Source organism: Rousettus aegyptiacus, unplaced genomic scaffold (assembly GCF_014176215.1).
Source record: "Rousettus aegyptiacus isolate mRouAeg1 unplaced genomic scaffold, mRouAeg1.p scaffold_m13_p_3, whole genome shotgun sequence".
In the NCBI taxonomy this organism is placed as follows: Eukaryota; Metazoa; Chordata; class Mammalia; order Chiroptera; family Pteropodidae; genus Rousettus; species Rousettus aegyptiacus.
Window position 1 is genome coordinate 4,026,193 of NW_023416306.1, and position 13,554 is coordinate 4,039,746.

The 13,554-nt window shown below is 45.5% G+C and overlaps 1 protein-coding gene across 4 annotated transcripts in view; it reads right to left on the reverse strand.

Annotated features, from left to right (window-relative positions):
- Nucleotides 1-13,554, reverse strand: part of NUP214 (nucleoporin 214) — an 83,144-nt gene that overhangs the window by 24,411 nt on the left and 45,179 nt on the right. For all 4 annotated transcript variants that reach the window (XM_016133848.2, XM_016133851.2, XM_016133850.2 and 1 more), the window contains exons 25-30: nucleotides 10,356-10,434; nucleotides 9,895-9,973; nucleotides 7,353-7,443; nucleotides 5,539-5,600; nucleotides 1,846-3,672; nucleotides 196-266 (exon numbers count right to left, since the gene is read on the reverse strand). In XM_016133848.2, the coding sequence (XP_015989334.2) occupies nucleotides 196-266; nucleotides 1,846-3,672; nucleotides 5,539-5,600; nucleotides 7,353-7,443; nucleotides 9,895-9,973; nucleotides 10,356-10,434 (2,209 nt within the window). The remainder of the gene's footprint in view (nucleotides 1-195; nucleotides 267-1,845; nucleotides 3,673-5,538; nucleotides 5,601-7,352; nucleotides 7,444-9,894; nucleotides 9,974-10,355; nucleotides 10,435-13,554) is intronic.

The window sequence follows — 13,554 nt, forward strand, 5'->3', positions numbered from 1 at the left end:
ATCAAAACTGTAGTGATCCGAATCAGAGGCTGAGACTTTTGTGTCCCCAAGGTAGCCAAAGAAGGCAGAGCTTGAGAACCACGAAGCTGTTTGCTGGGGCTGGGTGTACGACATGAGCTGATCATACATACATAGGAACGACGTGGATGGGTCTGACATATGTTGACATAAACAGAGGCAGACACACACGTTTACCTGGCCAAAGACTGTTCCACCAGTGCTGGCTGCTTGACCGAACAAAGAACCGGTATTACTAGACCCAAAACCTATAAAATAAAAAGTTTAAATTGGATGAATCTTTTAAAAACATCAAAGTTTTTTTGTTTTGTTTTGTTTTTCCAAAATGGTATTTAGATGTGCTAAGACATCCCACAAGAAACCCATGAATAAAATCTGCCTTCCTAGCTAGGAAATAGAGAAAATTATGAGTAAATTAAGGTCTTCAATTCATTGCTAACATTTTATAATAGTTTAAATTCCAAAGTCCCGAGGACTGAATGAATCCTGTCTCCTACCAAACCCCGGGGGCGGGGGGGTACCAGAAAAATGGAACACTCTCAGAGCAGCTTTGTCCTCGCTTTTTAGCTGCCAAGAAGTCTTTCCGATGATCAACTAAACTTCACAGATACTTCTATTCCCTGGTTTCCTCTATTTTCAGATGCCAGATTGTTTCAGGGCAGCCGATGTTTCTTCGATGTGATGTAACATGGTTGAAATGCTGGGTTGAACAGGGCCCCGGGGCAACCAGGCAGAACCAGATGCTGGAGCGAGAGTCCCAGACAAGGAGTCCGAGGGCGGCTGTTCCAGCCTCGTTTCTGTTGGTCTAGGCCGGGGAGCTCGGGCGGGTCTCAGTTCCGCAGCCAGGGCTGGGGCAGACCACTCCGTCGCCTTTCCGTGGTTACCACAGGAAAGATTTCTTAGGGGGTTTCAATTACGTTAAAGTAGTTTGATTATACTTGTGAATGAGGGAATCTCAAGTTCTGACTGCAGAACACAGGACGCACAGAGGTAGCGTTAGATACCCTACTCCTTCCCATTCTCGTGACTGATTTATCACATTCCCGTCACTCAAATCGGCCAACCAGCCTCTTCTAAGGGCATCAGGTGCGTCTCAGCTCCTTCACCACTGTGGCCTTGTAGGCACACTAGTGGGAGCTTAACTGACATCTGTTGAAGGAAGGAAAGAAAAGATTTCCCTTCTAATAAATTATGAATCGTTCTCAAATAAATCATCACCAAGGAAATGAATTAGCAGTTACCTGGAACCCTGCCCACCAAGAAATCAATAATCCTTGTTGTCCCCCAGAGCCCCATTGCTGAGAACCTGCCGTCCATCAGATAACCATCAGAAAGCGAGACTTCGAAAAGATTTTCGAATTGTTCTATTGCTCACTTTTAAAAGTTAAAGGAGCTGTTAGAATTAGATACACGATGGGAAGGAGTACATTTTACTCTCAAAAAATGGTAAAATTAAAAGACTTTTTAAAAAACTGCAACATTGGAAATAGAAAAAACCAAACTGTTCCAACGTCGGCAAGTGTCCTTCTAGCGAGCGAGATGGCATCAGAGGAAACACAACGCACGGCAGGGCAGCGGGCCCGGGTGAGCGGCTCTGGGGCGGGCTGCGGCTCTGCTACAGGTGCTAAATGACGTCGGCTCAGTCGCCATGAGGCTTGACAGTTTGGGACATAACCACCTCTGAAGTGCCTTCCGAATTACAAATTTCTCATTTATGAGTTATTCGTTATCATTTGCCATGACCTTAAACTTAGTAATACGAGTCTGTTGCAAGTGTTTCAAACAATACAGAGAAGAACGAGGTAAAAACCTTACACAAATTCTTACCTGAAGCTTGACAAAAGCTAAACCCCGAGGAAGATGCTGTCGTGGTGGTGGCCGAGGTGCCACCAAATACGGAGCCTCCTTGCCCAAAGCCAGGGCTCTGACCGAAAGCAGGGGGGCTGCTCTGGCCAAACACGCCCCCTCCTGTGTTGGCAGAAGACTGTCCGAATGAGAAAGAGCTGGAGCTACTGGTGCTGGAAGAGGCGCCGAAGACATTACCACACGTGGACGTGCAAGTGGAGGCCACGGGCTGCCCGAAAGCCGGCACGGAGCTGAAGCCAGGCTGGCTGAAGGAAAAGCCACTCACGGGGCTGCTCGTCGACTGCCCGAAGGCCGGGGCCTGCCCGAAGGTCGTCTGCCCGAAGACCCCTGTGGCGGAGGCGCCGAAAGCAGGACTGCCGAAGCCTGAGCTGCTGACCTGTGGCGTGGCACTGGCCGTGCTAGCGATGCTGCTTGCCTGCTGCTCGAAGAGGCTTGGTGCGGTGCTGGCTGCCATCTGCCCAAACAGGGGGGTGGCCGAGGGGGCAGTGGCTGTGCTGCTGCTGAGCTGACTGAAAGCTGAGCTAGAACTGGCAGCAGGTGACTGAGTAAAGACAGAGGAGCCAGAAGTGACAGTCCCGAACACTGCCGTCTCTGCGGCTGGGCTCGGAGCAACGCTGGCAACAGCGGCAGAGGTGGCGGGGGGCCCCGCTGGTTCCGCGGTCGCAGGGGCTGCACCTGGGCTCGTAGCTGCCGTGGCAGCAGTCTGCCCAGGCACTGGAAGAGGGGAAGCAGGAGATGTCGGCTCTGTCTTGCCATCGGGGACGGCGGGGGCTGCTGGCGTGGCCTCTGTGGCAGGCGCGAGGAGACCAGCACTCGATGCCACGGTGCTGGGGCCGCTGGTCACCAGCTGGACCAAAGTGGGGTCTTTGCTCACAGGGTCGGGCGCTGGCAGCGGGGCCTGGGGGGACGGGGCGGCCTGCTGCTGCCCCAGAAGCGAGGCTGTTGACGCTGAGACCTCACTGGTGCCTGGCTTCTCGGGCAAAGATGACGACGCAGCCTCCTCTGCGCTTTTAGCAGAGGATGCAGGCGGGGTGGGAACAGATGCTGAACTCAGGAGGCCGCCAAATGACAACGTGGGGAATGACGCAGGAAGGGGAGTGGCAGTGGTGGCTGCTGGTGGGGCACACGGTGGCACTGTACTACTCGTCGGCTGGCTTCCAAATGAAAAACTCGTCTTGCTTCCACTTAGGGACACCCCGCCGAAGCTGATTAGCACGGGGGTCCCCGCACTGGTGGCGGGTAGGCTGCCAAAGACACCAGTTGAGGAGCTGCTCGTGCTCGCGCTGCTGGCTGCTGCTGCTGGTGCTGCTGTGGTGGCGGTCACAGAGGAGGTCACGGGGGGCTCCGCTTGCTTCCCGGGCACCACAGGGCCCGTAAAATTAAAGGCTGATGGGACGAGCGAAGGCTTGGCTGGCTGCGCACTGGGGAGGCCCGCGGACGAAGCCTTGCTCGCTGGCTTGGAGGCATCATCTGCTTGGCCAACCCGCAGCCCCGAAAAGCTTCCCAGAGTCTCGCCAGCTGAAGAACTGGGAAAGAGCAGCTCGCCCAGCTTGGACGGCGGGGCTTCCGGCTTGCTGGACGGCGTGGCGACAGCCAGTCCAGAAGGTGCGCCGGGCCTGCCGCCCCACGGAGCCGACTCTCCGGGAGAAGTGGTGGCAGCTCCGCTGGTACTGGTCGTCACCCCCGAGGAAGAGGAGCTTTCTGGAACGGGCTCAGGGCAGGGTCGGCCTCCCCCGCCAAAGGAGAACGCGTCGAGCTGGCTGGACTCTTTAGCAGATGGTGTGGCCCCTGGTAAGAAGGAGAGGTTAGGGTGACCGGAGTCTGGCTGACGATCCGTCACATCGCCACTGCCTATGGCGCCGAAGGCCCCCTGCGCCCTTGGTGCGATCAGGCCTGTTGTCTGTGGGGATGACAGAATTACCTCTTCTCCATGGGGACGTTGCTCGGCCTGAGTCATTGCACTGAGGTGAAAGGACAGCTATTCTTTTTATGACAACAAATACGCCGGATCTAGGATGCGTGAAATCAACCCATTACCCCAAAGAGACATGAAAAAGCCTCTTGCCTACGGCCCGCGTGTGTTTTCTGCAGTAACGTTATTGGCCCGGTGCTGGCCTGGTGACCTCCTGATAGGCCGGGAACTGATCCAAAATGGAAGTTTCCCCCTTGGGTTTTTAATGGGCAAATAGAGCATCAACCCAAAGACAATGCGTTTTACATACAATTAAGGGCGATGCCCTAGTGTTCTCCTCAGTCAGTGGTTTGAGACGCAGCAGGGCCACTGGTCAGGCACGTGGGCGATAGAGTTGCAGGCTCAGCCAATTGCTGGCTCTGCGACTCTGGAAAAGTTACTTGACCTCTCTGGGCTTCAAGGTCCCCATTTGGAAACCACAGATAATAACAGTACCCACCTCATAGAATTGTTAGAAAGATTAAATGAAATATAGTCAAAGCACTCAAGGCAAGGCCTGGTCAAACAATAAGTGGGAAATACATAAGCCTAACTAAAATTTGATACTTGTAAATGAAAATTAATCTATTCCAAGTGTTTATTGATGTTCCTTAACCCCATACTGTTTTAAGAAGCCTGCCTGTCACAGACTCCTGGGAACATTGCAAAGCCCCTACTATCTGTGTGTAATTTCCAGAAAGACCTCTTTGTATCACTGGTGTTGTATTAGTTGTTTATGGTCTTGGATTGTTGCCTATTCTCATATTAATAAAAATGTTTATAGAATTGCCATTGTATTTTATTACTTTTATTTATGGTTTTCGACAATTATTTTGTTCCTCTCCAATCTTTTTGTATCACTGAGTTGTTTTCCCTCTAGAAAGTGAGATGGGAAGGAGGTGGGCCTCGGGGGTATTCCGCCACATCTAAGTGGGCAGAGGTTAAAAAAAAAAAAAAAAAAGTTTAAGAACCACTGTTCCAAAGAGAAGGAATCAAATCGACAACACAGGCCACAGAGATCAGGTTTAGGAGGTCTGCTATGCTTTCAACTCCCTCATCGCTCTCTAGGTTTGAGGAGATCCTGTTTTTACTAAAAACTTCTACCACTTGGGCTGACACACAGAAAGCACGTAAAAAATACGTGTTAAATGAATAGGTGAAAAATGGTCATCGTGTTGTTATAGAGAAAACTGGGTAATAACATAAATGTCCAATAGGTAGTTAAATAAATTGTAGCATTCCAAAAGACAGAAGTTATGCAGCCATAAAAAATGACTTTTACGTAAGACTTTCAATAATCCTGGAAAATTCACATGAGACGGTGCTAAATGAAACAACGCGGAAGGCAGGAACCTCGGAAGGAACCGTAACAACTGCAGTGGGAATCGCTGAGTGTGAGGCTAGGGCGCGTTTCTTCTTACAGAAGCGTTCTTTTCAAAAGAAAAACAAACTTAATTACTTAAACTGAAAACTGGAAGGCACTCAAAAAAAAATCCCTTGTTTCTAATTATGGAGAGAGACAAAAGTCCTTCCCAACGGTATCTTAAATCCAGCCTACTCCTGATGCATCATAACAGCAGCGATTCATTGTAGAGGCTTTAAGCAAGACTTGGCAGCAAGTAAAACACCGTGTCTGCACAAAAAGGACCTGCGCCTGCCTGGGGAGGACACGAAAGTCACGCTACGCAGCGCAGAGACTGTACCTTGTGTGGCAGTGAAGTTAGAAGATGGAGTTGGTGCGAGTATCCCAAAATTAAAGCCAGCCCTGGGGAGAGGAGGAAGAGGAGTTAGCGAGGAGCAAACCGCAGGCGCGGCGGTGCCTGTCAGTGTTACGTTTCATAATTCATTCGCGCCAGCTGCTCTCGAGGAACTGACGATCTAGGAGAGAGCAACGGAGCAAATGCACCTACGTGAGAAGCAGTAAAGCCACTCGGAGATTTTGAAGCAGGGAAGGATGTCTGTGGGGCAGGTAGGAGGGAGCAGGGTAGGGAAGGCCTTGGAGGGGCGGTTGGGCCTCCATGGTGGAGGTGTGGGGGGGCCTATTCCAACGAAGGCAAAGGAGACGTAGGAACCACTGGGAATGTGCACGTGGGAATGGTGGCGAGAGCAGCGGTGTGCCTGACGACGGGGACGAGACAGGCTGGACTAGGGGTCGTCTCAGAAGCCCCCGCCATCGACGAGCATGTCAGGAGAGCGCCACGCTACGAGGGGCGAGGAGGGGGGGCAGGAGACAGAAGCCCCTGGCGCTGCCGTTTGGACTCAGTGCCTCGTTCCGGGCAGGGACAGTTGGGTTCAAGAACCTTTCTGACTCCTTTTATCACCTCCTCTCTCCTCCTGTGCGTTCTCTGTACACTGTGAGTGAAGTCAGCACAGCCGAAGAAGAAAATTCAGCACAAACGTGAACCAAAATAGATTATTCACTGCGGCAAAAGCTCAAATAACAAATTTAAAATGATAGTTTTAAAATACAAGGGACCGAACATATCAAATGTAATAAGTACTGTAAGGATTCAGACTTTTTTTACCCATCACTGCCTTCATCTAAAATGATGTGTTAAACATTTTATCACATTAAAAAAAACCCCTTTTGTCTCAATCTTGGTGAAGAAATTGTATCTAACAGAGGTAAGCCACTGACCCAATCACCAACTTTTTAAGCTTATTTTAAAAATAGGAAGATTATCAGTTCACAGAAGTAAAGATTAATAGTAGTGCTTTTCAAAGATACAATACTGGCACTGACCTACTCTTTGAAACTTGTTCCAAATCCCCTTTGGAAAGTATAAAATATGATGATTCACAGTAGAGAAAAAAATATACCTATAATTTCCCCCTCAAATTCTCTTCTAACGTGTTTGTCCTGAAGGATGCTCGAGAAACATATTAACATCAGAGGAAAGAGACCGTGGCTAAGATGGTTCCAGTTACAAAAGTATAAACTGCAGGAGCTTAAGACGCTTTTCTATTGGAGCTGAATGCACAACCCTCAATGGCTAAAATCTCGGCAGGTTTTCGTCTCAGCCACACAGAGTCTAACTCCGTCTTGGAAGGGGGCGGCCGCCTGGGCAACCATTGCAGGTTCCGACGCGAGCACTCTGCCTCCGTGGGGAATGCAGCGCCTTCCCTCAGAAGTTCAGTGCACTGACCTCTCAGTGCAGTAAAGCCAATCCAGATGTCACGGCTAGCCCCAAACGGTGTCGGAACGAAAATCTCAGTATGAGAAAGAAGATCAAATACATAATTTGACAGACCCACCCTACCCAAAGAAAATGAGGCTTAGCCAACAAATAAACGAGTATGTAATAATACATGCATAAGCCTGAACCGCAAAGGGGAAACAGAGTCACACTAGGATATTAAGCTACGGCCACTATGACCAGATGTGTTATTGCAGCGATAAGGAGGCTGGGTTGGTGGACATCTTATCAGCATATAAACAGCTAGCGACTGTAAGATTTGGGGAAGCTGTCTATATGGCTGCTAGCGATCTGCCACAAAATTTAAGTTCATTACTGACCCTGCTGAAGAAAACGAGAAAGGCTTGCTGAACTGCCCGGCAGCAGACGGGGTAGAAGTCACAGCTGTTTCTATCTTGGTTGCCCCTGGCCCTGAAATTACAGAACAAAATAAACACGTTACCAAAACTCCAGCTAAAACACTGTTCAAGTCTGTACATCCTGCGGCACCCACCGACTGTGGCGTTGCCTGGAGCGTGGCCCAGGCCTGTGCGCCTCACACGCACGCTGCACCAAAGGCCACGCGGACCGCGCATGCTGCCTGACTCAGGCTCAAGGTCTCTGAACCTGCCCTTTGGGTCTGTCAGCGTTACTTCCAAACCAAGACATGCCACATCCTCCTTTCCAGGAACGAGATCAAAGTAATTCCAGTGCAGTTAGAATTCAAAGCTTTAAAAGTAGCTTTATAATTATTAAAAATACATACCAAAGGGAAAAAAAAAACTCCAAAGAGTTACATTAACTAAATATCTGAGTAGTAACTTCATGGCTATTTACTTTCTCCCTACATTTCTGTATTTTCCATAGTTTTTTTCTTTTGGTATTTACCAACTGTAGTTTCTTTTTTTTCTTTTTTTAATTATGGAGGTAATACATGACGGCTGTAATACAGAGAAGTGTAGAAAGTTAGAAGCGCAATTCATCATCCGGCCCACATTCAACCTCGCTGTGACTGCTCATTAACAGCTTGGAGTGTTATCTTCAACCTTTCCCTTACTGCTCGACTTTTAAAGGAGGGCGGGGAATGAGAAAACTCATTTAGAAAAGCCCAAACCAAACAGTAAAAAAAAGGTACCTTCTTTTTAAGTGAGTATGGGGTAAATATTAGTATAATTATTTTGAAAACTACTATAGCACAATGTGGTATGTACAAAGATATCGAATGCAATATTGCTTATAACCTTGAAAAATCAGAAACAACCCCAACTGTCAGCAGAGTGCTGGTAAAACTGAACAGAGTACAAGTGTAACAGGAAGTCCTAGGCCTCCTTTAAAATGAGGGAGAGCGAACCAGAGCTGGGAAGATGAACAGGAGAATTACTCTAAGAGGGGGAAGGAGAAACAGGTTACAAGTCACAGATACAGGATAAGCCTATTTTCGTTTAGAAAACAACACGGCAATAACCTCAAGATATACATGTCACATTGTTGAGGGTCGTCATCTGGAATATGGGACTTATCGGGCAGCTTCTACTTTCTACGTTGCCTATCTTGACACCAAGACTCTTTTGTGGACCTGTAATAGTTTTATAATCAGTAAAACAATGAAGGTATTGCCATTATTGATTAATAAGAGAACTATTCTACAGAGATTTCAGATAGGCTTTTATTTTTTTAAAGAAATTTTTGGCAAATTCTTAAGTAGTATTTCTCAGGGAAAATTTCCTACATCCTCGAAATGTCTTTTTCCTTCGATTACAGCAAGTGAATACAGAAGTAAACACCAAGCAATAAAAGAGATATTCTATAATCACTGCTGAACAAGGAATCTCAAAAACTTCTTTATAAGTCACACTAATTGCATAAGACCCACATCAAGCAAAGTCCTTTACATTTCCTTGCCTCTTTGCTTTAGAAATGACAAAAATTCTCTAATAAAGTCCATGAAAGAAGTTAGGATATAGGCTCTTTAAAATTTTTTTTTTATAAACTATTAACCAGAACTGAAACTAATACAATACTGTATGCCAACTGTAAATGAAAAATTAAAAAAAGAAATAAAATATTAGCCATAAATGGAAACGAATATTTTAAATTGAATCCCAAATGATTCCAAAGTAATTGACAATTCCACTAAAATTTCACTTCTAACATCGAGCTTTCGATCCTCGTCAATAAGAGCTCTACCCCTTTCTCCAGTGAGGCTTGCATGGTGACACCTGCACTTCTGCTTTAACCTGGATTCTAGGTCCCTGAAGCAGAAAGTAACAATGCCAAATAAAGTGGGTTTACAGGGAAGGGGCCAGTGAAAGGGATGCTGAGGAAGACACCAGCAGAGTGAGTTGTACATAAAAGCATGCTTCTGCCTTCGGCGTGGGCGGAGTGAGTGCCCGGTCATTAATCACTATGCATGAGTAAGGGCTGAATCCGTGAAGCAATAAAATCTTTTAATTTTGACATTACATCTGCTTTGAAATCTTATATTGTAACAGATCGTTTTACTTTTTGGATTTGACCGGCTTTTGAATTGTCATTGTGAACCAAGAGAATTTTTCATTCCTCTTAGTAGAAGAAATGAGAATTCAGTGTCCGATCCGCTCCTCTCCAAAGGATCATCCGGAGAGGCAGGTGAAGACAACACCCCACGGCTCCCTTTTAGGAAAAACAGTTAGGGGAAGGTTTTCGCCTACTGCTCTCAAATTTCAGAAATCTACAGAGCTGTTGAAGGGCTCGTTTCCGGGTGATTCTTCCATGAACTGAGGCCTTTTGAGTATCTCTTTATTTGATTTCCTATGTGGACTGTCACTGGGGCTAGAACAATAAACTCTATTGTGGAGCGTTCCTTTCACCTTTATTTTCCCTAACACACAAATGCAAACTTACCTGAAGCTTTATCACTGGATGACAACTGACCAGAGGCTGATGTGGGCCCAGACAGCTTTAGGGAATTTATCAGCGACCCCTGTCATGGAACACAAGCAAAACGTTTATGTGAAACCACTAACTATCCTCTGGAACGAAGGAACATATAAAATGATAGCACAATTTATAAAAACTAAGATAATGTTCAGTGAAGGTAAACAGAAACCCAAATACCCCATATAAATCTAAGGTATTAGAACTACGACCCAAGATTACTAGATGTAGAATGTCAAATGGCCTATGAAGAGAATATCAGGCTCTGACCGACCCACGATGGTCCAGACTGGTATAAACTGTGGGAAAAGGCTCATAGGTCTGTCAGACTTACAGTTCATTTAAAGCAAACTGAGGACCTACATAGGACTGTCTTAGTTACATAGACAGTTACCGCATGACTGTTAAAGTGAAAATCAGCAAGGTACCTGCTTAGCTTGACTGTTAGCGGCCACTGGTGTCAGTACTGGGTGAGGCGCTTTGGCTGTAGAGTACGACACTGAAGACCTGGAAAACATAAAGCACGAACTCAAGGGAGGGGCAGGACTGCGTGAAAATCACGTTCATCCTTGAGCCAACCTTCTGTCCAATCAATAAATAACACCAGTGTGGGTCAGAACAGAGATGTCTGCGACCCTAACCAAAGTCATGTGATGTTTCTCAAAGTGATGAATCAATTCCTTAAATGACATTTGGGTCTTTAACACAAAAGTCAAAGCGGTAACCTTAACACTTATTTTCTTCCTGCAATCCAAAAAAAAGTTGTAACTAATTGGAAGTAAGAATTTTTCTTATCTGTAGAGTAAGTCCTCTCACCCGCCTTCCTCCTCGCCCCCCAGTTCCTGACCACGTGGAGATCCCTGATTCGCTTTTCCAAGACGGAGAGTATGTTCAACGGGATCTACGGGATGCGGAGGGTCTGCGGCCATACACGCCTTGGCATGCAAGAGACTTAAACGCACACTGCTCCATTCCTACGCCTTCGCCGCAGGAGGAAAAGTGCATCCGCTATTTGTAAGAGGGGCTCTCACCACCATTTGTTAACTCTGAACGTGGAATACGTGAGGGGAAAAAATCACCCGTGTAATGCAATCACAGACAAAAGCGCCACTCGTGGCCCTTGCGAGCAATTTTTTCAATCGATTCGTCTTTCTTCAGTCCCGAGCTACTAGTAGCTGCAGGACCCAATTTTGTTTTTCACAGCCCTCCCTACAGTTAGGAGGATTAATATTTTTCCATCAAAAAATGAACTTGGAAGAATATAAACAAAAATAAGCCCCTGCCTCATAGAAAAGAATCAACAGCAATCTTACGAGCACCTCCAGATTCTCTGTGGGAATAACAGGGGAACCTTCCCAAACGCTATTAGCTTAAGAGAGGAAAAAAAATAGTCATTTTCAACAAAACAAAACCACTTTGTTGTTTTGTTTTTTTTTACTGAATACAGAAAGCTGTGAATATGTCTCTCTGAAGAAACACGTCCCTGCGCTTGTGAGATAGTCTCCTGAGCAGGTAGGAACCCAGGCACAGCGCTCCCCCTCCCCTGTGCTGAGTCTCCCGCAGAGAAAAGGAACGTGTGAGTGAGACGCGGGGACTGAGAAGTCCCTGGGCAGACACAGCAGACTCAAGCAGAGAGGTGGTTTGAGCTCAAGAGAATCACAAGGGAAATGAAAATCTTCCATGCTTTCTCAAAGGAAAGCAAAAAAGAAACTAGAAATAAAAACAAAAGCAGCAAGTTATCCAATTCTGGAACATTCCCCCCCCCCCAATTTAATTATGACATGATGGTAAATTAAATCATACATGAAATGGACTGAGTAGAATTATTGTTCTATTGTGATAATACCATAAATCTCTTGGGTATCCTGAATTCCCAAACACACAAAATTAGGATTCACAGTACCTCCACCCTCAGTCACATGACAACTCTGCAGAGAAATGCTGTTCAGTGCATTCAGCTAACAAACCAACTAAATAGGATCCACCAAGACCCAAGAGCAAACAGAAACGAACCATGCACTACCAAAAAAACACGTTCAAAGATTTGTGCACGATCACGAACCAAAACGAAGGAAATCAACAGGCAGAAATGTTCAAAATGGAAAAGCCAAATTCAGAATTATCGTATTTTGCATGACTGTATTCTACTCTAGTAATACCAACCTGAAAGAGATCAGAAATTCATCTGACACGCTCTATTCTGCAACTGAAAAAAAAAAAAAATCTAGGGACCATGAGAAGAAAACTGCACTGTATAGAGCTTTGTATTGACACATATTTACTGCAAGTCTACAAATGACACTGACATGACTGGCAACACTAGAGCAATGCTTTGGAGTCATTAGTCGAATGATTAATGGAGTCATACAGGTCACAGAGCAGTGAAATCAGGTTCTTGGAGAGAAACAATTCCGACTGAATCTAAACAAGGAAAGCTGGTCTGGCTGCAATAACATAGGAGAAAGTAGATTTCGGAGCAATTAATCTTACAAAAAATAAAGACACTCATTTTGTAATGATAACTGGTCACCTCATCAATAGACTGTAGCGATCCTACACGTTTATGCAACTAATAACACAACTTTGACATGAAGCAAAATCTGATAGAATTGCGAGGAAAATAAGCAAAGTCACTATAGTTGAAAATATCAACACCACTCTCCAACGACTGATGGAACAAGGAGACAGAATATCCCTAAGAACACAGAGACCTGAACACCACCAACCACCTTAGCTTAACTGACATTTATAGAACACTCCGACCAATAAAAACAGAAAACACGTTCTTTTGACGTGCACACAGAACATTCGCTGAGAAGACTGACGTCCTAGGTCAGGGGACGGCAAACTGTAGGCCGAGGGCCAGCTGCCCGTCTTTGGAAAGAGAGTTTTACTGTAACGCAGTGATGCCTGTTCATTTACGCATCGTCTCTGGCTGCATTCGGGCGACAATGGCAGAGCTGAACAGCTGAGACACAGACCATGTGTTCTGCAAGCCCAAAATATTTATGTGGCCCTTGGAGAAAAACCTTGCTGATCCCAGTTCTGGGCAGTAAAAGAAGCCTCAACAAATCTAAAGGATTCAAGCCATACAAAGAAGCATGATTTCAGACCACAATGAAATTACATTAAAAATAAAAAACAAGAACATATCTAGAATATGTCCAAATACTTAGAAACTAAATAATACACTTTTAAATAACCCATAGGTACAAAAAAGAATAAAGTCAAAAGTATTTTGAACTGAATGAAAACGTAATATATTCGAAATTTGTGCGATACAGCCAAAGCAGGTCTTAGAGGGAAATTTATAGCACCAAATCCTATATTAGAAAAAGAATAACCTCAAATCAATGACCTGAGCTTCCACCCTAAGAAAGTAGAAAAAAAAGAGTAAATAAAAACCCAAACAGAATAAAATAATAAAAATCAAATAAAAAATAATAGGAAATAAACAATGAAATCAAAAGCTAGTCCTTTGGGATCAATAAATTTGATAAACCTCTATCTAGATTGATCAGGGAAAAACCCCCACAAATTACCACTAACAGACAAAGGGAAGTTAAATTATTATAAATTCTACACATATTAAAAGGTTAAGAATCGGTGATTATTATGAAAAACTTC